This window comes from Anomaloglossus baeobatrachus, chromosome 7 (assembly GCF_048569485.1).
Source record: "Anomaloglossus baeobatrachus isolate aAnoBae1 chromosome 7, aAnoBae1.hap1, whole genome shotgun sequence".
Classification (NCBI taxonomy): domain Eukaryota; kingdom Metazoa; phylum Chordata; class Amphibia; order Anura; family Aromobatidae; genus Anomaloglossus; species Anomaloglossus baeobatrachus.
Window position 1 is genome coordinate 299,578,254 of NC_134359.1, and position 24,116 is coordinate 299,602,369.

At 51.0% G+C, this 24,116-nt stretch overlaps 2 protein-coding genes across 3 annotated transcripts in view; one reads left to right on the forward strand and one right to left on the reverse strand.

Annotated features, from left to right (window-relative positions):
* Positions 1-10,896, forward strand: part of LOC142245641 (large neutral amino acids transporter small subunit 4-like) — a 31,244-nt gene extending 20,348 nt beyond the window's left edge. Inside the window, exons 12-14 of one of the 2 annotated variants that reach the window (XM_075318531.1) lie at positions 1,012-1,085; positions 1,165-1,288; positions 9,648-10,896. In XM_075318531.1, the coding sequence (XP_075174646.1) occupies positions 1,012-1,085; positions 1,165-1,288; positions 9,648-9,818 (369 nt within the window). In that variant the 3' untranslated portion in view covers positions 9,819-10,896. Of the gene's footprint in view, positions 1-923; positions 1,086-1,164; positions 1,289-9,647 lie in introns of those variants that run through there. The other variant, XM_075318532.1, reaches the window with a different exon arrangement.
* LOC142245642 (phosphatidylinositol transfer protein beta isoform-like) lies at positions 9,968-22,891 on the reverse strand. Its single transcript, XM_075318533.1, has 12 exons — positions 22,739-22,891; positions 22,412-22,442; positions 22,166-22,311; positions 21,950-22,041; positions 19,980-19,987; positions 13,105-13,179; positions 12,654-12,737; positions 12,497-12,574; positions 12,215-12,325; positions 11,029-11,151; positions 10,859-10,932; positions 9,968-10,728 (listed from the first exon to the last, which is right to left on the reverse strand). Exons 1-11 carry the CDS (start codon positions 22,756-22,758, stop codon positions 10,885-10,887), a joined length of 816 nt encoding a protein of 271 aa, XP_075174648.1. The 5' UTR covers positions 22,759-22,891; the 3' UTR covers positions 9,968-10,728; positions 10,859-10,884.
* Positions 22,892-24,116: the final 1,225 nt, after the last annotated feature.

Below are 24,116 nucleotides of genomic sequence, written 5' to 3' on the forward strand. Positions count from 1 at the left end.
AGAGACCCTGAGGTATTCAAGGTATTAGAAGCAGGGAAGAGCTATTGAGCCATATATGATGTCACGTATCTTGCGTTGGTGATATAGGGTATGGGCCCCAGGGAGACGTGCACGTCTCCCTGGGGCCCATACCCTATATCACCAACGCAAGATACGTGACATCATATATGGCTCAATAGCTCTTCCCTGCTTCTAATACCTTGAATACCTCAGGGTCTCTTTGAGAACCCCACAAGGAGTCCTCTTTGTTATATGATCCCATACATGTTCACCTTTTTGGAACAATATTAAGCACTGATGTTACCCTGAGGCCGTTGTGAATTCCTCAGTGCAAGTATTAGTATACTATCTCTGCATTTTTCAGAATATTCCCCTTCTTCTGAGGCAACTGAGGAACCATCAGTGAAGGAAACACGAAACTTTCCCTGATGCTCTCAGGTATCTACCTCTGACAGCGAAATAGTTTATCCAGAATTATCTATATCCCATTCCCTCTGAAAAGGGTCACCACTACTGATCATCAATTTGCTCCAGTGCATAAGGATCACATCTTTATCCATCTCTTTGATTGCATTATGATGTCTTCATAGTCTTGAATATATACCATACAGTTGATCATTTAGATAAATTTGTCCTTGATAAAGACCTCAAATGGTCGAAACGTTGGATGGATGAATTATCATCAACTTCTTTTTTGATCTATGCACAAAATAAAACCATTTAAGCATTCCAAGATTTTCTCCTCTTCATATTGTCTCCAAGTGTGCCAGAATTATTTTCTATTAGACTTGCTGCTTTTTCTGAGCACCTAAATTTAACGCTGTGAGCCAGGAATAATCGTTTTGCAGTTATGCTGCATGCAGCACCACCTCATAGCCAGCAGAGGGCGCCATCATACACATTCCTCACTTCTCCACCTGCAGGCGGTGACCGGTACTGCACGCACATCAGCCGCAGGAAGGAGATGGCATGCTCTGCTCATTTTCACTTTTCCCCTCTCTTTCCCCCGAGGGTGTCGGCTTCATCCTCCACGTGGTGATGAGAGCGTCCATGTTTATAGTCAGTTCCACGCTTTATCTCTGCATGTGAGTAACACGCACCGTGACCCCAGCACCCACCCTGCACCCACCCATCAGGGGTCACAATGTCCGATCTGTCCCGCAGGTTCCCTGAACAACATTTCGGAGCTCTGATGGGAATCAGCACATTCATCTCATCAATCCTGTCCCTGCTGCAACATCCGATCTTCCTACTGCTCACAGGACCCCTGCAGCAAGACCCCCACTGGGTAAGAATACAACCCTGTACTATACTCCAGAGCTGCACTCACTATTCTGCTGGTGCAGTCACTGTGTACATACATTACTGATCCTGAGTTACCTCCTGTATTATCCTCCAGAGCTGCACTCACTATTCTGCTGGTGCAGTCACTGTGTACATACATTACATTACTGATCCTGAGTTACCTCCTGTATTATACTCCAGAGCTGCGCTCACTATTCTGCTGGTGCAGTCACTGTGTACATACAGTGAGGTCCAGAAATCTTTGGCCAGTGACACAATTTTGGCGAGTTGGGCTCTGCATGCCACCACATTGGATTTGAAATGAAACCTCTACAACAGAATTCAAGTGCAGATTGTAACGTTTAATTTGAAGGTTTGAACAAAAATATCTGATAGAAATTGTAGGAATTGTCACATTTCTTTACAAACACTCCACATTTTAGGAGGTCAAAAGTAATTGGACAAATAAACCAAACCCAAACAAAATATTTTTATTTTCAATATTTTGTTGCGAATCCTTTGGAGGCAATCACTGCCTTAAGTCTGGAACCCATGGACATCACCAAACGCTGGGTTTCCTCCTTCTTAATGCTTTGCCAGGCCTTTACAGCCGCAGCCTTCAGGTCTTGCTTGTTTGTGGGTCTTTCCGTCTTAAGTCTGGATTTGAGCAAGTGAAATGCATGCTCAATTGGGTTAAGATCTGGTGATTGACTTGGCCATTGCAGAATGTTCCACTTTTTTGCACTCATGAACTCCTGGGTAGCTTTGGCTGTATGCTTGGGGTCATTGTCCATGTGTACTATGAAGCGCCGTCCGATCAACTTTGCGGCATTTGGCTGAATCTGGGCTGAAAGTATATCCCGGTACACTTCAGAATTCATCCGGCTACTCTTGTCTGCTGTTATGTCATCAATAAACACAAGTGACCCAGTGCCATTGAAAGCCATGCATGCCCATGCCATCACGTTGCCTCCACCATGTTTTACAGAGGATGTGGTGTGCCTTGGATCATGTGCCGTTCCCTTTCTTCTCCAAACTTTTTTCTTCCCATCATTCTGGTACAGGTTGATCTTTGTCTCATCTGTCCATAGAATACTTTTCCAGAACTGAGCTGGCTTCATGAGGTGTTTTTCAGCAAATTTAACTCTGGCCTGTCTATTTTTGGAATTGATGAATGGTTTGCATCTAGATGTGACCCCTTTGTATTTACTTTCATGGAGTCTTCTCTTTCTTCAGCGCTCTATTGGGAGACCCAGACGATTGGGGTATAGCTACTGCCCTCTGGAGGCCACACAAAGCACTACATTAAAAGTGCAAGGCCCCTCCCCCTCTGGCTATACCCCCCCCCGTGATATCACGGGTTCTCCAGTTTTAGCTTTGTGTGCGAAGGAGGTCAGACATTCCATGCATAGCTCCACAGATTTTAGTCAGCAGTAGCTGCTGACTATTTCGGATGGAAGAAAAGAGGGCCCATATAGGGTTCCCAGCATGCTCCCTTCTCACCCCTGGATGGTGTTGTAAGGTTGAGGTACCTATTGCTGGTACAGGGCTGGAGCCTGACATGCTGTTTTCCTTCCACATCCCCTGGTAGGGCTCTGTGGAAGTGGGATCCTGCCGGCCTCTCAGCTCTGACGCCGGGCTCCATCCACAGACCCATTAGAACCTGATGGAGACGGAGCAGGAGTACGATCAGGGACAGGCCCTGCATCATACAGGTACTCTGTGTCCCCGGCAGGCACAGACACACTCCGGGCTGGCTGGGTGTTGTAGTGCGCCGGGGACTGCAACGTTGGAGTTAGTGTCCCTACAGATTACTGGGGGATTGTTTGTGTATGGGAACGCAGCGCCGACCCCCTCTGGACCGGGCGGCGCTGCTGTGACTTGTGGTGCGCTGGGGATCCGCCGTCCGCGCTTTTACGGCGGCGGCGGTTATAAATTGAGTCCCCGGCTTTTTGGGCCTAGGACGCCGGCAGCTCCGATTCGTTCCCGCCCCCACCCTGTCATTCAGGGTAGGGGAGAGACGCTGTTCGCTAGCAGCGACGAGGGCTGGAGCCTGATTTACATGCTCCAGCCCTCACACTAGGCACAGAGGGAAGCAGGCTTCCCGCTCTTAGCCAGGAACGCCCAGGGCCCGCCCCCCTTCTCTCTCAGGACGCCGGCAGCCATTACATGCAGTCTGGCTGGAGGAAGGACGCAAGGCTCTGGGAGACCTGGACTAGGGGCTATCTGGCGACCACACACCCGCTTTTTTAGCGGGCGGTAAGCGATTTTTCTGTGCTGGTCCCTCTAGTGCCTCACGGTGTATCGGTGTACTGTGTAGGATATAGAGATATTGTATTTCTTGCACTGTGAGGTCGCTTCTGGCTGCATCTCCCAGATCACTCTGTGGAAGCAACAACATGTCATCCTCAAAACGCAAGGCTGCCAAGGCTAGGGCTGTGTATACTGCGTGTGCTGCATGTGGGGCTGATCTACCAGCAGGCTCCCATTGTGTGCAATGCTCCGACCCGGTGCTGCTTCGCCAGCCGGAGTCAGGAGGGAGAGTGACCCAGGCTGAGACGCTTGTAAGTTCTGCCCCGGTGACAGGGACGGACTTTGCAGTTTTTGCAGATAATATGTCTGTCTCTATGGCAAAAATCCTTGAAACCTTGCAATCTATGCATGGGGCTCAGTCTCTGGGCACGGCGAGGCCTCTGTCCTCAGGTCCCCCTCACTTGGAATTAATCCAGCCCACAGGGGGGTCCCCGGCTTCACAGGCCGAGGATTATGACTCAGATGATAGCCCCAGCCACTCTAAGCGAGCTCGCTGGGAAAGACCCTCGACGTCTTCACACTGCTCAGGGTCTCAGCGCAATCAGTCGCCCTGTGATGCGTCTGAAGAGAGTGATCAGGAGTCTTATCCTGGAACCCCTCTCAACCTGGATACCCCTGATGGGGATGCCATGGTAAACGACCTTATCTCAGCCATCAATAGGCTGTTGGATATTTCTCCCCCAGCCCCTTCAGCAGAAGAGGCGGCTGCGGAGCAGGAGAGGTTTCGTTTCCTTTATCCCAAGCGTAAATTGAGTGCTTTGTTGGATCACGCTGACTTCAGAGAATCAATCCAGAAGCACGACGCTCACCCAGAAAGGCGTTTCTCTAAACGATCTAAAGATACGCGTTTCCCTTTCCCCCCTGAGGTGGTCAAGCGCTGGACACAGTGTCCAAAGGTAGACCCCCCGATTTCCAAACTCGCAGCTAGGTCCATAGTTGCAGTGGAGGATGGCGCTTCACTTAAAGATGCCAATGACAGACAGATGGACCTTTGGTTAAAATCTGTCTATGAAGCTATCGGCGCGTCGTTTGCTCCGGCATTCGCAGCCGTATGGGCACTCCAGGCTATTTCAGCTGGCTTAGCAAAAGTGGATGCTATCTTACATCCAGCGGTGCCGCAAGTGGCGCACCTTACCACGCAGATGTCGGCGTTTGCGTCTTACGCTATCAATGCGGTCCTAGAATCTACCAGTCGCACCTCAATGGCGTCCGCCAATTCGGTAGTTTTGCGCAGAGCCTTGTGGTTAAAGGACTGGAAAGCAGATGCTGGTTCCAAAAAATGTTTAACCAGTTTGCCTTTATCTAGAGATAGACTGTTTGGCGAGCCATTGGCTGATATCATTAAGCAGTCTAAGGGTAAAGACTCCTCTTTACCACAACCCAGAACATCCAAACCTCAGCAGAAAAAGTGGCAGCAGAGGTTTCAGTCCTTTCGAGGTTCGGGCAAGACACCATTTACCTCGTCCAAAGGGACTCAGAGGACGCAAAGAAACTCAGATTCGTGGCGGGCTCACACGCGCCCCAAGAAAGCAAATGGAGGTACCGCTTCCAAAGCGGCTACCTCATGCCTTCCAGCCCCCTCCCTCCGCATCGCCGGTCGGGGGCAGGCTCTCCCGTTTTTCCGGCATTTGGATGTCACAGGTCAAAGACCGGTGGGTGACGGACATTTTGTCTCGCGGGTACAGAATCGAGTTCAATTCTCGTCCTCCAGCTCGGTTCTTCAGAACCTCCCCACATCCAGACCGAGCAGATGCTCTGCTGCAGGCGGTGGGCTCCCTAAGAGCGGAAGGAGTAGTGGTTCCTGTCCCTCCTCAGGAACAAGGGCGAGGGTTTTACTCCAATCTCTTTGTGGTTCCAAAAAAGGACGGCTCGTTCCGTCCTGTTCTGGACCTAAAACGGCTCAACAAACATGTGCACGCCAGGAAGTTCCGGATGGAAACCCTGCGTTCTGTCATTGCCTCAATGTCCAGAGGAGACTTCCTTGCCTCAATAGACATCAAAGATGCTTATCTCCACGTGCCAATTGCTACAGAACATCAACGTTTTCTACGTTTTGTGATAGGAGACGACCATTTTCAGTTCGTAGCTCTGCCATTTGGTCTGGCGACAGCCCCACGGGTCTTCACCAAGGTCATGGCGGCGGTGGTAGCAGTCTTGCACTCTCAGGGACACTCGGTGATCCCTTACCTAGACGATTTATTGGTCAAAGCTCCCTCTCAAGAGGCATGTCAGCACAGCCTGAATGCTACGCTGGAGACCCTACAGTCTTTCGGATGGATCATCAACTTTCCAAAGTCGATCCTATCACCGACTCAATCACTAACGTATCTTGGCATGGAGTTTCATACTCTAGCAGCGATAGTGAAGCTTCCGCTGAACAAGCAGCGGTCACTACAGACAGGGGTGCAATCTCTTCTGCAGGGCCAGTTGCATCCCTTGCGGCGCCTCATGCATTTCCTAGGGAAGATGGTGGCAGCCATGGAAGCAGTTCCCTTTGCGCAGTTTCATCTGCGCCCACTTCAATGGGACATTCTCCGCCAATGGGACGGGAAGTCAACGTCCCTGGACAGGAAAGTCTCGCTTTCCCAGACGGCCAAGGACTCCCTACAATGGTGGCTCCTTCCCACCTCATTGTCTCAGGGAAGATCCTTCCTGCCCCCATCCTGGGCAGTAGTCACGACAGATGCGAGTCTGTCAGGGTGGGGAGCAGTATTTCTCCACCACAGGGCTCAGGGGACGTGGACTCCGCAGGAGTCCATCCTTCAGATCAATGTTCTGGAGATCAGAGCAGTGTATCTTGCTCTACTGGCCTTCCAACAGTGGCTGGAAGGAAAGCAGATCCGAATCCAATCGGACAACTCCACAGCGGTGGCATACATCAACCACCAAGGAGGGACGCGCAGTCGGCAAGCCTTCCAAGAAGTCCGGCGCATTCTAATGTGGGTGGAGGACAGAGCATCCACCATATCCGCGGTTCACATCCCAGGCGTAGAAAACTGGGAAGCAGACTTCCTCAGTCGCCAGGGCATGGACGCAGGGGAATGGTCCCTTCACCCGGACGTGTTTCAGGAAATCTGTCGCCGCTGGGGGGTGCCGGACGTCGACCTAATGGCATCCCGGCACAACAACAAGGTCCCGGCATTCATGGCGAGGTCGCGCGATCAAAGAGCTCTGGCGGCAGACGCCTTGGTTCAAGATTGGTCGCAGTTTCAGCTCCCATACGTGTTTCCGCCTCTGGCGCTCTTGCCCAGAGTGCTACGCAAGATCAGATCCGAGTGCAGCCGCATCATACTCGTCGCTCCAGACTGGCCGAGGAGGTCGTGGTATCCGGATCTGTGGCATCTCACGATCGGTCGACCGTGGTCACTGCCAGACCGACCAGACTTACTGTCCCAAGGGCCGTTTTTCCATCAGAATTCTGCGGCCCTGAACCTGACTGTGTGGCCATTGAGTCCTGGATCCTAGCATCTGCAGGATTATCTCAAGGAGTCGTTGCCACAATGAGACAAGCTAGAAAGTCGAATTCGGCTAAGATCTACCACAGAACGTGGAAGATTTTCTTATCCTGGTGCTCTGCTCAGGGAGTGTCTCCCTGGCCATTTGCATTGCCCAAGTTTCTTTCCTTCCTGCAATCGGGGTTAGAAAAGGGCTTGTCGCTCAGCTCCCTTAAGGGGCAAGTTTCGGCACTATCCGTGTTTTTTCAGAAGCGTCTAGCACGTCTTTCTAAGGTGCGCACGTTCCTGCAGGGGGTCTGTCATATTGTGCCCCCGTACAAGCGGCCGTTAGATCCATGGGATCTGAACAGGGTACTAGTTGCTCTCCAGAAGCCGCCCTTCGAGCCTCTGAAGGAAGTTTCCTTTTCTCGGCTGTCACAGAAAGTGGCGTTTCTTGTTGCGATCACATCGCTTCGGCGAGTGTCTGAGCTGGCAGCTCTGTCATCCAAGGCTCCCTTCCTGGTGTTCCACCAGGACAAGGTAGTGCTGCGCCCTATTCCGGAGTTTCTCCCTAAGGTCGTATCCTCTTTTCATCTTAATCAGGATATATCCTTGCCTTCGTTTTGTCCTCATCCGGTTCACCGGTATGAAAAGGACTTACGTTTGCTAGATCTGGTGAGAGCACTCAGAATCTACATTTCCCGCACGGCGCCCATGCGCCGTGCCGATGCACTTTTTGTCCTTGTCGCTGGTCCGCGCAAGGGGTTGCAGGCTTCTAAAGCCACCCTGGCTCGATGGATCAAAGAACCAATTCTAGAGGCCTACCGCTCTGCTGGGCTTCCGGTTCCTTCAGGGCTAAAAGCCCACTCAACCAGAGCCGTGGGTGCGTCCTGGGCATTACGTCACCAGGCTTCGGCTCAACAGGTGTGCCAGGCAGCTACCTGGTCCAGTCTGCACACTTTCACCAAGCATTATCAGGTGCATACCTATGCTTCGGCGGATGCCAGCTTAGGTAGAAGAGTCCTGCAGGCGGCAGTGACATCCCCGTAGGGGAGGGCTGTTTTGCAGCTCTAACATGAGGTATTTCTTTACCCACCCAGGGACAGCTTTTGGACGTCCCAATCGTCTGGGTCTCCCAATAGAGCGCTGAAGAAGAAGGGAATTTTGTTACTTACCGTAAATTCCTTTTCTTCTAGCTCTTATTGGGAGACCCAGCACCCGCCCTGTTGTCCTTCGGGATGTTTTTTTGTTGTTTGCGGGTACACATGTTGTTCATGTTGAACGGTTTTTCAGTTCTCCGATGTTATTCGGAGTTAATTTGTTTAAACCAGTTGTTGGCTTCCTCCTTCTTGCTTTGGCACTAAAACTGGAGAACCCGTGATACCACGGGGGGGGTATAGCCAGAGGGGGAGGGGCCTTGCACTTTTAATGTAGTGCTTTGTGTGGCCTCCAGAGGGCAGTAGCTATACCCCAATCGTCTGGGTCTCCCAATAAGAGCTAGAAGAAAAGGAATTTACGGTAAGTAACAAAATTCCCTTCTTACTGGTGACTTAGAGACAGATACACCTGCTTCACTGAGAGTGTTCTGGACTTCAGTTGATGTTGTGAACGGGTTCTTCTTCACCAAAGAAAGTATGCGGCGATCATCCACCACTGTTGTCATCCGTGGACGCCCAGGCCTTTTTGAGTTCCCAAGCTCACCAGTCAATTCCTTTTTTCTCACAATGTACCCAACTGTGGATTTTGCTACTCCAAGCATGTCTGCTATCTCTCTGATGGATTTTTTCTTTTTTTTCAGCCTCAGGATGTTCTGCTTCACCTCAATTGAGAGTTACTTAGACCGCATGTTGTCTGGTCACAGCAACAGCTTCCAAATGCAAAACCACACACCTGTAATCAACCCCAGACCTTTTAACTACTTCATTGATTACAGGTTAACGAGGGAGACGCCTTCAGAGTTAATTGCAGCCCTTAGAGTCCCTTGTCCAATTACATTTGGTCCCTTGAAAAAGAGGAGGCTATGCATTACAGAGCTATGATTCCTAAACCCTTTCTCCGATTTGGATGTGAAAACTCTCATATTGCAGCTGGGAGTGTGCACTTTCAGCCCATATTATATATAGAATTGTATTTCTGAACATGTTTTTGTAAACAGCTAAAATAACAAAACTTGTGTCACTGTCCAAATATTTCTGGACCTAACTGTACATTACTGATCCTGAGTTACCTCCTGTATTATACTCCAGAGCTGCACTCACTATTCTGCTGGTGCAGTCACTGTGTACATACATTACATTACTGATCCTGAGTTACCTCCTGTATTATACTCCAGAGCTGCACTCACTATTCTGCTGGTGCAGTCACTGTGTACATACATTACTGATCCTGAGTTACCTCCTGTATTATACTCCAGAGCTGCACTCACTATTCTGCTGGTACAGTCGCTGTGTACATACATTACTGATCCTGAGTTTCCTCCCGTATTATACTCCAGAGCTGCACTCACTATTCTGCTGCTGCAGTACACCCTGTATTATCCTGCAGAGCGGGGGCTTGGGGGAGATTTCAGCTCTGGAGCAGAGTTCTTCTACCTCTCCCCTCTTCTTCCTGTTACAGATCCACGCTGGCTTCTTGGCGTTGTCGCTGGTTGCAGTTGCTCTTCCTCTCCACCTGATGGTGATGAATCGTCGCCGTCGTCCCCTGTCGCGCCCCATTCACCTCCGCCCGATGTCAGCTTCATCCAGCGCCAAGACCCGAGTCACATCCGAGGTCTCAGCAAATCACTGACGACCGAGGACGAAATACGGGATTTTTTTTATTATTTTCATAAATGCGGTCACATAAGTTTAAAAAAAAAACAACAACAAAAAAAAATTACTGAAACCCCTCCCCCCGCGGCCCCCGATAGTCAGGATTACCCCCTCCTGGTCCCTTCTCTATAAACTGCGTCTCTGGACCCTACAGAAAAGGAGAAGCGGCGCCTGGAGTACTGCCCCGCCCACCGGACTGCACCACACCGGCCCCGCCCACCGGACTGCACCACACCGGCCCCGCCCACCGGACTGCACCACACCGGCCCCGCCCACCGGACTGCACCACACCGGCCCCGCCCACCATCCTGGAAATGGAACAATCCACGAGAAGAAGAAAAGACAATGCATCATTAACCCCTGTGTCGCTGGACTGAGGTGGGATTAACCACTCCACTGCTGGGCCTCAGTGACTGCTGATGCACCGGTAGTCTTATAATAAATCTCTTGTTTGGTCTGGTTGAATATTTTAAGAACCGTCAACAGGATGTAAATTGGGCGGTGGGGTGTGCCCCCGCCTCGCGGTGTTGTACGCCTCGGCCTCGCGGTGTTGTACGCCTCGGCCTCGCGGTGTTGTACGCCTCGGCCTCGCGGTGTCCGTCTCCAGCAAGGAAGGGTTATATAGAAGGCAGTGGAATCCTGGGGCAGTGAAGAGGTTAACAGAGTCTGGCAATGACCGGGACCGCCAATAAGGGGCAGGTAAGAAAAAAAAAAAAAAAAATTGATGAGAGGCCAAAAAGTCAAGACATGAAAGGATTGGGCAGGGAGGAGTCCGCGGGGGAGGGCTCAGCAGCTCTTCCTCTCCATTCATTTCCTACTTGCAGACACACCCCCTGCACAGATCAGCCAATGAGAGGAAGATGGTCCAGACTCCGCCCTAGAGGGATCTGAAGAAGAAAAAAACATGTAATTACCTATTGTGCCTGTAGATGGCGACATTACAGCGAGCAGGAGCAGCTCCAGCGCTCCCCAGTGGTCAATGACGGTACCGCGCGACTGATTTTAGCCTTTTCTTACCTGTTCCATCTGAGGACTCCAGGGCTTTACTCATCTTTGGCGGACATTCCTCTGACTTGTCCTTTTTGCCTCATCTGGAGGGAGATTAAAAAAAAAAAAAAAAAAGATGCGTTAATGCTAGAAATAAAAAAAGAGCTGTAACTATTCCCACAAACGCCCGGCGCCCGCACCTCGTCAAGTTCTCGCTGTGTCTCGTCTTCCATCCGACGGATGTCGTCCATGTTCAGGTGAACCCATCGGTCCAACGAGCAGAAGAGCTGGCGGTGAAAGTTTGTGAAGAGGCGCTTCTCTTGCTAGAATTAAAAAGATAAAAATAAATAAATACATAAATAATAATAATAATAATAATAACTAAAATATGTAAAATAAAAAATACAAATAAAATACAAATAAAATAAACAATATTAAATTAAAATAAAAATAATAAAAATAGTAATACAAATTAAAAATAAAATACTAATAAAAATCAAAAAAAATCAAAATGTGTTAAAACAAAATATACTAAAATATATTTTATACATTACACATTTTAGTATTTTATTTGTTTTATTATTATTTTTAAATAAAAATAAAATTAAAATTATAAATGCATCTATAATAAAATGCAAAGAATAAAATAAAAATATTAATATTTAAATAAAAAATGTAATAAAAATAAATAAAAATACAAATTAAAATACTAATAAAAATACTAATGAAATAATATATTTATTTTAATTTTGTATTTTATGTATTAACATATTTATTTTAATTTATTGTTATTCAATAATAATGAAACTAATAAAATATTAAAATAAATATGTTAATACATAATACAAAATTAAAATAAATATATTATTTATTTTAATTTCGTATTTTATGTATTAACATATTTATTTTAATATTTTATTAGTTTCATTATTATTATTGAATAACAATAAATTAAAATAAATATGTTAATACATAAAATACTAAATTAAAATAAATAAAATAAAAAAATAAATGAAACAACAACAACAACACTCCTGTCACATTTAAAGCAGCTTTTGAGATTAAAAATAAATAAATATAAATCACATTGTAACTTGTCTGATGCATTGTGGGAGGTGCGGGGTTTATATCTATCTATGACATGACATGTCTTTTATTCCTGCAATATCCAGAGCTGCAATCAAGCTTCTGCTTCCTTCCTATTAGCTCTCAGGCCATTTAAACCTTTTATCTCACCTTTTCTGTCCAGGAGAGCAGTGCATTGTGGGAGATGTAGTTTTTTTTTTTTAGACCCCACACAAAGTATTTATCCCTACATCAAACCTCATCTCCCACAATGCAATGCAGCAAGAATATTCTGTAAAGCCCCTTAAAGGGAGCTCATACCTTGTGGATAAATTTCTCCATTCTGCCCTGAAGACCCCACCACCGGAACTTGACGGTGACCAGCTTGTAGGCACACATGTGAGGGCACGAGGGGTTGTTCAACACTTCTTTCTACAAGCAAGCATGGAGAAACAGGTGAGATCACTGTGTTCATGAAGCAGGATGCACAGGATGAGCGCTGCTACATGGGGGATAGGAGGGTAATAGGAGGGTGTCCATGACCAGAAGGGAGGGGGTGATATGAAGTGTACCGCCCCTTTAAGAAAGTCAGAAGTATTGTACCATCCAGTCCTTATTTAGGGGTCCTCTCCCAGTCTTCTCCGACCTGTATGTTGCAGGATCCTCTTCTGGCTTATAGTCCTGCGGAGACACAAATCAGTCCCAGGTAAATGTGCAGTCCCATGTAAATTGGACACCCGGTCGCAGCCATCGCACTCACGTCTTCGGCGATCTCGGAGCGGTCTGCAATGTCGATAGGTACGACCTCCACCTCCTTCCAGGTCTCAGCGTCCAGTCCATGCACCTGCAGGAGATGAGAAGGTCTGTGAATGGGCTGCAGGACGGGACGGGGCCGGGGGGGCGCAGGGACACCCCAACACTCACACACCCCGGCACTCACACACCCTCCGGGCACTCACACACCCCCCGGGCACTCACACACCCCCCGGGCACTCACACACCCCCCCGGCACTCACACCCCCCCCCCCGGCACTCACACACCCCCCCGGCACTCACACACCCCCCCGGCACTCACACACCCCCCCGGCACTCACACACCCCCCCGGCACTCACACACCCCCCCGGCACTCACACACCCCCCCGGCACTCACACCCACCGGCAAACACTCACACCCACCGGCAAACACTCACACCCACCGGCAAACACTCACATTGTCTAAGCTTCCGAAATCGGGTTTATGCCAAGTCTCGATTTTGATGAAGAAGTCGTCTTTCATGTATTCATTCTGCAATAAAAGTCAGGATTAAAAATATACAAAAAAAAAAGTGCCAGAAATCCGAGCAGCGAGGACTCTGCATAGACAAGAGAGCAATATGGCCGAAGCGAGGCAGGAGGAGGAGAGCGGGGAAGCGAGGCAGGAGGAGGAGAGCGGGGAAGCGAGGCAGGAGGAGGAGAGCGGGGAAGCGAGGCAGGAGGAGGAGAGCGGGGAAGCGAGGCAGGAGGAGGAGAGCGGGGAAGCGAGGCAGGAGGAGGAGAGCGGGGAAGCGAGGCAGGAGGAGCAGAGCGGGGAAGCGAGGCAGGAGGAGCAGAGCGGGGAAGCGAGGCAGGAGGAGCAGAGCGGGGAAGCGAGGCAGGAGGAGCAGAGCGGGGAAGCGAGGCAGGAGGAGCAGAGCGGGGAAGCGAGGCAGGAGGAGCAGAGCGGGGAAGCGAGGCAGGAGGAGCAGAGCGGGGAAGCGAGGCAGGAGGAGCAGAGCGGGGAAGCGAGGCAGGAGGAGGAGAGCGGGGAAGCGAGGCAGGAGGAGGAGAGCGGGGAAGCGAGGCAGGAGGAGGAGAGCGGGGAAGCGAGGCAGGAGGAGGAGAGCGGGGAAGCGAGGCAGGAGGAGGAGAGCGGGGAAGCGAGGCAGGAGGAGGAGAGCGGGGAAGCGAGGCAGGAGGAGGAGAGCGGGGAAGCGAGGCAGGAGGAGGAGAGCGGGGAAGCGAGGCAGGAGGAGGAGAGCGGGGAAGCGAGGCAGGAGGAGGAGAGCGGGGAAGCGAGGCAGGAGGAGGAGAGCGGGGAAGCGAGGCAGGAGGAGGAGAGCGGGGAAGCGAGGCAGGAGGAGGAGAGCGGGGAAGCGAGGCAGGAGGAGGAGAGCGGGGAAGCGAGGCAGGAGGAGGAGAGCGGGGAAGCGAGGCAGGAGGAGGAGAGCGGGGAAGCGAGGCAGGAGGAGGAGAGCGGGGAAGCGAGGCAGGAGACAGTCTCCCCTGTACGGCTGTCAGGCTCTCCTCACATTGCTGAAAGTCTAAACCATTCACTGCCCCCATACAGGACAAAATGCTGCCCACATCAGAGACCCACCCACTCTCTGTTCTCGCCTCCTTATCGCTGGTGACATCTCCCCTAACCCCGGCCCCCCTTCCACTAATAGATATAGCTCTCATCCTGCAGCACATAGAAGCCCTGCCATCCTATTAACCTTCATTGCTCGCCTTCTCCTGCCTCCTTTATCTGTTCCCTCTGGAACTCCTGGTCAGTGTGTAACATTCTCCTAAAGCCACGACTATTTTATTTCCTCTTAACCCCTTCGCTCTCACTGACACCACCACCACCACCACTCTTTTGGTTGGGGGGCTACAATTTTCACATCCTCCCCAGACCTGAGAACAGACCGGGTGGAGGGTGCTGTCGGCTCATTTCATCACAATATGCTTTCCAGGTTATCCCCTCTCTACCCTCCCATATGCAGTCATCTTTAGCTCAGATCTCCTGTCCAGATTCCACATTTTCCCAATATAATATATATTGCAGAGCGCCCCAGATGAAGCAGCAGCGGTGACACGACAAACGGCAGCAACCCTGGCATAGGCTGCAAACACATCATCTCCACGGGTGTTCCAGGTTTGCTGAGCATTTGTGGAGAAAATCACTCGGCAAAAGACGTCCTCCACTCAAAACGTATAACTCTGCCTCCATCCATCCAAACAAGCAACATCATCACATCAGATCGCCGGCCTGCAGACTCTGAAACATTTCACTCTGTCCTAAACCCTGAAGTACAAGGCCTGACCACCGACCTCAGAGCTGACAAGGAGACAGGAAAGCGAGGCGGGAGACAGGAAAGCGAGGCGGGAGACAGGAAGGCGAGGCGGGAGACAGGAAGGCGAGGCGGGAGACAGGAAGGCGAGGCGGGAGACAGGAAGGCGAGGCGGGAGACAGGAAGGCGAGGCGGGAGACAGGAAGGCGAGGCGGGAGACAGGAAGGCGAGGCGGGAGACAGGAAGGCGAGGCGGGAGACAGGAAGGCGAGGCGGGAGACAGGAAAGCGAGGCGGGAGACAGGAAAGCGAGGCGGGAGACAGGAAAGCGAGGCGGGAGACAGGAAAGCGAGGCGGGAGACAGGAAGGCGAGGCGGGAGACAGGAAGGCGAGGAGGGAGACAGGAAGGCGAGGAGGGAGACAGGAAGGCGAGGAGGGAGACAGGAAAGCGAGGCGGGAGACAGGAAAGCGAGGCGGGAGACAGGAAGGCGAGGCGGGAGACAGGAAGGCGAGGCGGGAGACAGGAAGGCGAGGCGGGAGACAGGAAGGCGAGGCGGGAGACAGGAAGGCGAGGCGGGAGACAGGAAAGCGAGGCGGGAGACAGGAAGGCGAGGCGGGAGACAGGAAAGCGAGGCGGGAGACAGGAAGGCGAGGCGGGAGACAGGAAGGCGAGGCGGGAGACAGGAAGGCGAGGCTCCTCGCATCTTCTCACCCTACGACCTGCACCAGTGACCCCAATCCCTCACATCTCCTTCAGTCCCTCGGCCCGGCAGTCACCACTCATCCAATATCTTCCCTCATCATTCAAAACGCAACACACAATTCTCTCCTCTTCATTCCGAATGTGTTGGGCAGGATCATATTTCTGTACCGCCGCTGCACTGATGCCTCCACTCTGTGCCAGCCATTGCAATGGTTACCCAACCACTACAAACATATCCCTCTCACCCTCATATCTACACCATCCTAACATCTCTTCCCTTATCTATCACCCTACTCATGCCCTCTGTCCTGCTAATGATCTATGCCTGACATCCTCTATAATCCAAACCTCCCAATCTCATCTCCAAGACTTCTCTTGTGCTGCGCAAGTTTTCTAGAATGCACTACACCAGACAATGCAATACCTAGCCTCCTCATTTTTTGGCGTGCTCTAGAAACACCTCTCTTAAGCCCGGCCTATCACCTCACTAATCTAACTCTCCCATGTGCCCTCTTTTAATGTTTTCTCAGAATCTGGAGCCCCTATTCTTCTGTCTCCGCATCCGCCGTGCACCCAGTAGCACCGGGTAATGGTGTTAGATATATCCTGGCTGATGACTGATCCTACAGACTATGATAATAATCATTATTAATGACACAGCGCCACCTGCTGGCCCAGCCACATCAGCACACAGGATGCATGGGAAACGCTGCTGCTTAAAGGGGAAGTGGTGGGACCGGCCCAGGAAACAACCAGAACATCCATTACTGAGACAAAAATAACCAGAGGATGGGTTCCCTGTCCCATCCTGAAAACAAAACCAGCACACGGTGGTCACAGACATCACCGCTGTACTACAACCCCCAACATGTCTGTACAAGCCAAAATAAGCCCAAGCCTGTATATGTGTGGGGGAGGGGGGCTTCACAGTATGATAGCGCCCTGATGGACAATAGTCATTGGTATCAGAAGATCTCACACTGGATCCAGCATTTACCACAAAGAAAGAGGAGAGAGAGGAGAGGAGGAGTGACTGCCAGGAAGAGCAGACAGAGGGAGGAGGAGGAGGAGCTGTGTGACACAAAGCAGAGGCATGGGATCCACTACGGGCAGCCAGCTACTATCTGCCCGAGAAACTGAACACAGAACAGAGAAAGAAAGCAAGAGAGTGGGAAGGGAGGCAAAAAAAAGGGAGAGAGAGCAGGAAGGGAGGCAAAAGGGGAGAGAGAGAGCAGAAAGGGAGGCAAAAGGGGAGAATGCGAGAGCGGGAAGGGAGGCAAAAGGGGAGAGTGAGAGCAGAAAGGGAGGCAAAAGGGGAGAGAGAGAGAGCGGGAAGGGAGGCAAAAGGGGAGAATGCGAGAGCAGAAAGGGAGGCAAACGGGGGGGGGATGCGAGAGCAGAAAGGGAGGCAAAAGGGGAGAGAATGCGAGAGCGGGCAGGCAGGCAAAAGGGGAGAGAATGCGAGAGCGGGCAGGCAGGCAAAAGGGGAGAGGATGCGAGAGCGGGCAGGCAGGCAAAAGGGGAGAGGATGCGAGAGCAGAAGGAGGCAAAAAGGGAGAGGATGCGAGAGCGGGAAAAGAGGCAAAAAGGGACAGAATGCGAGAGCGGGAAGGGAAGCAAAAGGGGAGAGAATGCAAGAGCAGAAAAGGGAGGCAAAAAGGGACAGAATGCGAAAGCGGGAAGGGAGGCAAAAGGGGAGAGAATGCGGGAAGGGAGGCAAAAAGGGACAGAATGCGAGAGCGGGAAGGGAGGCAAAAGGGGACAGAATGCGAAAGCGGGAAGGGAGGCAAAAGGGGAGAGAATGTGAGAGCAGAAAGGGAGGCAAAAGGGGAGAACATGCGAGAGCGGGAAGGGAGGCAAAAGGGGAGAGAATGCAAGAGCAGAAAGGGAGGCAAAAGGGGACAGAATGCGAGAGCGGGAAGGGAGGCAAAATGAGAGCATGCGAGAGCAGAAAAAAAGGCAAAAGGGAGAGCATGCGAGAGCAGAAAGGGAGGCAAAAGGGGAGAGAATGCGAGAGCGGGAAGGGAGGCAAAAGGGGAGAGCATGCGAGAGCAGAAAGGGAGGCAAAAGGGGAGAGCATGCGAGAGCAGAAAGGGAGGCAAAAGGGGAGAGCATGCGAGAGCAGAAAGGGAGGCAAAAGGGGAGAGCATGCGAGAGCAGAAAGGGAGGCAAAAGGGGAGAGCATGCGAGAGCGGGAAGGGAGGCAAAAGGGGAGAGCATGCGAGAGCGGGAAGGGAGGCAAAAGGGGACAGAATGCGAGAGCGGGAAGGGAGGCAAAAGGGGAGAGCATGCGAGAGCTGAAAGGGAGGCAAAAGGGGAGAGCATGCGAGAGCAGAAAGGGAGGCAAAAGGGGAGAGCATGCGAGAGCAGAAAGGGAGGCAAAAGGGGAGAGCATGCGAGAGCAGAAAGGGAGGCAAAAGGGGAGAGAATGCGAGAGCGGGAAGGGAGGCAAAAGGGGAGAGCGTGCAAGAGCAGAAAGGGAGGCAAAAAGGGACAGAATGCGAGAGCGGGATGGGAGGCAAAAAGGGACAGAATGCAAGAGCGGGAAGGGAGGCAAAAAGGGACAGAATGCAAGAGCGGGAAGGGAGGCAAAAAGGGACAGAATGCAAGAGCGGGAAGGGAGGCAAAAGGGGGGGGAATGAGCGCGAGAGGGGGAAAGGAGGCAAAAGGGGAGAGAATATGAGAGTGGGAAGGGAGGCAAAAAGGAAAAGAGCATGAAAGCGGGAAGAGAGGCAAAAGGGGGAGTGAGAGCGCGAGAGAGTGGGAAGAGGCAAAATGGGAGAGAGCGGTAAGAGAGGTAAAAGGGGAGAGAGAATATGTGAGTGTGAATGGAGGTAAAAGAAAAGGGATGGGGGCAGAGCTCAGGCTTCAGTTTGGTGGGAAGTTGACACCAGTGGGAGGTAGAGGGGAGCCAGCATGATCTGAAATTGGCATGCATAATATAAAAAGTGCAAATTCACACATTTATTCCAACTGTACTACAATAAAAAAAAATGAGATTTTTAGCAAATAATTGATCAATTTTTTGAGCCACCCCTGCCAACGTCACGGCAAATCTCAATAGGGGGGTCCTACTCTACATTCTGTATTTCATGTGCCATGCGGCCTCCTAGATAAAGTTAAAAGCAGAACCATAATAGAGCACACATACCTGTAACCTGTATATAACCGCTTCCATGTTGCAAAAAAGGCACTTGTGGATAGAGACCAGCCCAGGTCCCAGCATGTGGAGCAAGCCCTACACATACCAGGACTATATCAGAACTGACCCTCCCAGTGCCAGACAGCAACCATTGATAAAGGCGGACCAGATCCAAGATGGTGCTTAATTAGCATTGCCTGTGGAAAGGGGTGAGGTAACTGAATCTGAACAGCTACCAACAGGAGGAATACATAGCAAACCAAAATCAGGCATGCATGGCATGGTGGTGACCGGCCACCAGAATTTGTAGCATAACTACGACCAAACAGAGAGAGAGGGGAGCCAGCACGATCTGAAATTGGCATGCATCATATAAAAAGTGAAAATTCACAGATTTATTCCAACTGTACTACAATAAAAAAAATGAGATTTTTAGCAAATAATTGATCAATTTTTTGAGCCACCCCTGCCAACGTCACGGCAAATCTCAATAGGGGGGTCCTACTCTACATTCTGTATTTCATGTGCCATGCGGCCTCCTAGATAAAGTTAAAAGCAGAACCATAATAGAGCACACATACCTGTAACCTGTATATAACCGCTTCTATGTTGCAAAAAAGGCACTTGTGGACCGTAGTTATGCTACAAATCTGGTGTCTGACCAACACCATACCATGCACGCCTGATTTTGGCTTGCAATATATTCCTCCTGTTGGTGGCTGTTCAGACTCAGTTACCTCACCCCTTTCCACAGGCAATGCTAATTAAGCACCATTCTTGGATCTGGTCCGCCTTTATCAATGGTTGCTGTTTGACACTGGGAGGATCAGTTCTGATATAGTCCTGGTATGTGTAGTGCTTGCTCCACATGCTGGGACCTGGGCTGGTCTCTATCCACAAGTGCCTTTTTTGCAACATGGAAGCGGCTATATACAGGTTGCAGGTATGTGTGCTCCATTATGGTTCTGCTTTTAACTTTATCTAGGAGGCCGCATGGCACATGAAATACAGAATGTAGAGTAGGACCCCACTATTGAGATTTGCCGTGACGTTGGCAGGGGTGGCTCAAAAAATTGATCAATTATTTGCTAAAAATCTCATTTTTTTTATTATAGTACAGTTGGAATAAATTTGTGAATTTTCACTTTTTATATGATGCATGCCAATTTCAGATCGTGCTGGTTCCCTTTTTTTACCAGTGGGAGGTGTAGATGTGATACGATGTACTCACCGTGACGACTGGTGTCCGGAAGCAGCGGCGGGAGCAGGGAGAAGAGACAGAATATCATTAGGGTGTATCCGCACAGGGTATCATCATTACGGTGACTTGTAAAGACAGAATGATCAGCGCACCGCTGCCAGCGAAGGTCCACAGCACGCACCGCACGGCCAACAGGAGAATTCAGAAACAGCAGAAATCCAGCAGCCGGCCACAGCAATATATACAACTTTATTCCAAAAATGCTTTCATTAAAAATAGATGCATAAATATCAGCAGAGAAAATCCGGAGAAAGGACGAGACGAGAGAAAACGTGAATCGGAGGATTTCTCAGCAATGACTGAATAACAATGAATAAGGCCTCGCCTCCGATTCACGTTTTCTCTCGTCTCGTCCTTTCTCCGGATTTTCTCTGCTGATATTTATGCATCTATTTTTAATGAAAATGTTTTTTGAATAAAGATGTATATATTGTTAGGAAGGCCGGCTGCTGGATTTCTGCTCTTTTTGAATCATTACGGTGCATCGGCCCAGCGTGTCATTACATCGTACCGGCACAGCGTGTCATTATGTTGTAGCATTACGGTGCATCGGCCCAGCGTGTCATTACGGTGCATCGGCACAGCGTGTCATTACGGTGCATCGGCACAGCGTGTCGTCATGTTGTAGCATTACGGTGCATCGGCACAGCGTGTCATTACGGTGCATCGGCACAGCGTGTCATTACGGTGCATCGGCACAGCGTGTCATTATGTTGTAGCATTACGGTGCATCGGCACAGCGTGTCATTACATCGTACCGACACAGCGTGTCATTGTGTTGTAGCATTGCGGTGCATCGGCACAGCGTGTCATTACATCGTACCGGCACAGCATGTCATTGTGTTGTAGTATTACGGTGCGTCGGCACAGCGTGTCATTACGGTGTATCGGCACAGCGTGTCATTACGGTGTATCGGCACAGCGTGTCATTATGTTGTAGCATTACGGCGCATCGGCGCAGCGTGTCATTACGGCGCATCGGCGCAGCGTGTCATTACGGTGCATCGGCGCAGCGTGTCATTACGGTGCATCGGCACAGCGTATCTTTATATTGTAGCATTACATCATATCGGCACAGCGTGTCATTACGGTGTATCGGCGCAGCGTGTCTTTATATTGTAGCATTACGGTGCATCGGCGCAGCGTGTCTTTATATTGTAGCATTACGGTGCATCGGTGCAGCATATCTTTATATTGTAGCATTACATCATATCGGCACAGCGTGTCATTACGGTGTATCGGCGCAGCGTGTCTTTATATTGTAGCATTACGGTGCATCGGCACAGCGTATCTTTATATTGTAGCATTACATCATATCGGCGCAGCGTGTCATTACGGTGTAGCATTACATCATATCGGCACAGCGTGTCATTACGGTGCATCGGCGCAGCGTGTCTTTATATTGTAGCATTACGGTGCATCGGCGCAGCGTGTCTTTATATTGTAGCATTACGGTGTATCGGTGCAGCGTGTCTTTATATTGCAGCATTACATCATATCGGCACAGCGTGTCATTACGGTGCATCGGCGCAGCGTGTCTTTATATTGTAGCATTACGGTGCATCGGCGCAGCGTGTCTTTATATTGTAGCATTACGGTGTATCGGTGCAGCGTGTCTTTATATTGTAGCATTACGGTGCATCGGCGCAGCGTGTCTTTATATTGCAGCATTACATCATATCGGCACAGCGTGTCATTACGGTGCATCGGCGCAGCGTGTCTTTATATTGTAGCATTACGGTGTATCGGTGCAGCGTGTCTTTATATTGTAGCATTACGGTGCATCGGCGCAGCGTGTCTTTATATTGTAGCATTACGGTGCATCGGCGCAGCGTGTCTTTATATTGTAGCATTACGGTGTATCGGTGCAGCGTGTCTTTATATTGCAGCATTACATCATATCGGCACAGCGTATCGGCATTATGGCGGTGGACACTCACTGGTGCGGCAGTACGGATACGCGTTCCAGGCTTTCTCGTGGAACACCAGGGACCCTTCGGGCGCCAGCATCTTGACAAAGCTGGGGACTTTACTGCACGTCGTGAGTCATCAGCGGGAAAAAGAAAGAGAAATGTAACTGCAGCACTAGAAATCACCGCGCAGCGCTCAGCCGTCACTGTCCGGCCGCTCCGGCGTTGCCGCCGGTAACCGCTCACCTCTGCAGGTGGTAGATCTTGTGGGTGTACTGCCCCTTCTCCCCGTCCCGCTCGTACGGCTCGTTCTTCAGCACCTCGATGCCCTCCCCTCCCCCCGTGTTGTCCTTACTCGCCTCCGCCACCGAGAACAGCTGCCCGACCTGGTACTGGAGGAAAACCGGCACGTTACCGGCGGAGCAACCACCGGGGTCTGCGCAGGAGCCGTAAAGCGTGAGCCAGGATTTAAAGGGGAAGCGTCGCACTTACCTCTTCCACTGAGATGGGCAGGTAGACGCGGCTGGAGGAGAAAAAAACGGAGAAAGTCAGAACCACCGCAACAATACGGAGCGTTTAGGGGGGGCGACATCCGGGGTCACCGCCTCACAGGACGCCGCCATACTGTCACATACACAGCAGGGGGACTACAAGCTCCAGCATGCCCTGTCACCTGAGCTATGGCCCCATCTGTCACCTGCCCCCAGCCTCTCCTGACAGCTGCCCCTCCCCCACCTGACAGCCCCCAAGACCCCCAGACACTCACTACAAGGGGGTCCCAACATGACAATGGCGGCACCGCGGGCCGGGAGCACTCACAATTCCTTAATCAGGACCATCCTTTCCTCCCTCCGCTTCACCAGCCCCTGCAACACAGGCCGGAAACCGGAAACCAGGCCGCCCAGGCTGGAGGGAGGGAGGAGGGACACATGCTTGTGCTCGGAGGGAGCCGGCGGACGCGTGACGTCACTGCCCGGCGACGCGCAATGTGAAAGCGGTGTATGCGGCCGCACGCAAGCCGGTTACTAGGTGGCTGCTTGGTAACTAAGGGCGGGGTGAGGTGAGCAGAGGGGATTTAACCAATGGGATGAGGAGGGGGCGGGGCTTGTGCGACAATTCCCAGAAAACAGCAAAAAATCGTCATAAAGTTTCCGGTACGGACGGAGGGAAGACGTGACGTCACAGCTGGAGGTTATCACTGATATCAGGGGAGTGGTGACGTCACAGCTGGAGGATATCACTGATATCAGGAGACTAGTGACGTCACAGCTGGAGGTTATCCCTGATATCAGGGGAGTGGTGACGTCACAGCTGGAGGATATCCCTGATATCAGGAGAGTGGTGACGTCACAGCTGGAGGATATCACTGATATCAGGAGACTAGTGACGTCACAGCTGGAGGTTATCCCTGATATCAGGGGAGTGGTGACGTCACAGCTGGAGGATATCCCTGATATCAGGAGAGTGGTGACGTCACAGCTGGAGGATATCCCTGATATCAGGAGAGTGGTGACGTCACAGCTGGAGGATATCCCTGATATCAGGAGAGTGGTGATGTCACAGCTGGAGGTTATCCCTGATATCAGGGGAGTGGTGACGTCACAGCTGGAGGTTATCCCTGATATCAGGGGAGTGGTGACGTCACAGCTGGAGGTTATCCCTGATATCAGGGGAGTGGTGATGTCACAGCTGGAGGTTATCCCTGATATCAGGAGAGTGGTGACGTCACAGCTGGAGGTTATCACTGATATCAGGAGAGTGGTGACGTCACAGCTGGAGGTTATCCCTGATATCAGGAGAGTGGTGACGTCACAGCTGGAGGATATCCCTGATATCAGGAGAGTGGTGATGTCACAGCTGGAGGTTATCTCTGATATCAGGGGAGTGGTGACGTCACAGCTGGAGGATATCCCTGATATCAGGAGAGTGGTGACGTCACAGCTGGAGGTTATCCCTGATATCAGGGGAGTGGTGACGTCACAGCTGGAGGTTATCCCTGATATCAGGGGAGTGGTGATGTCACAGCTGGAGGATATCCCTGATATCAGGAGAGTGGTGACGTCACAGCTGGAGGTTATCTCTGATATCAGGGGAGTGGTGACGTCACAGCTGGAGGATATCCCTGATATCAGGAGAGTGGTGACGTCACAGCTGGAGGATATCCCTGATATCAGGAGAGTGGTGACGTCACAGCTGG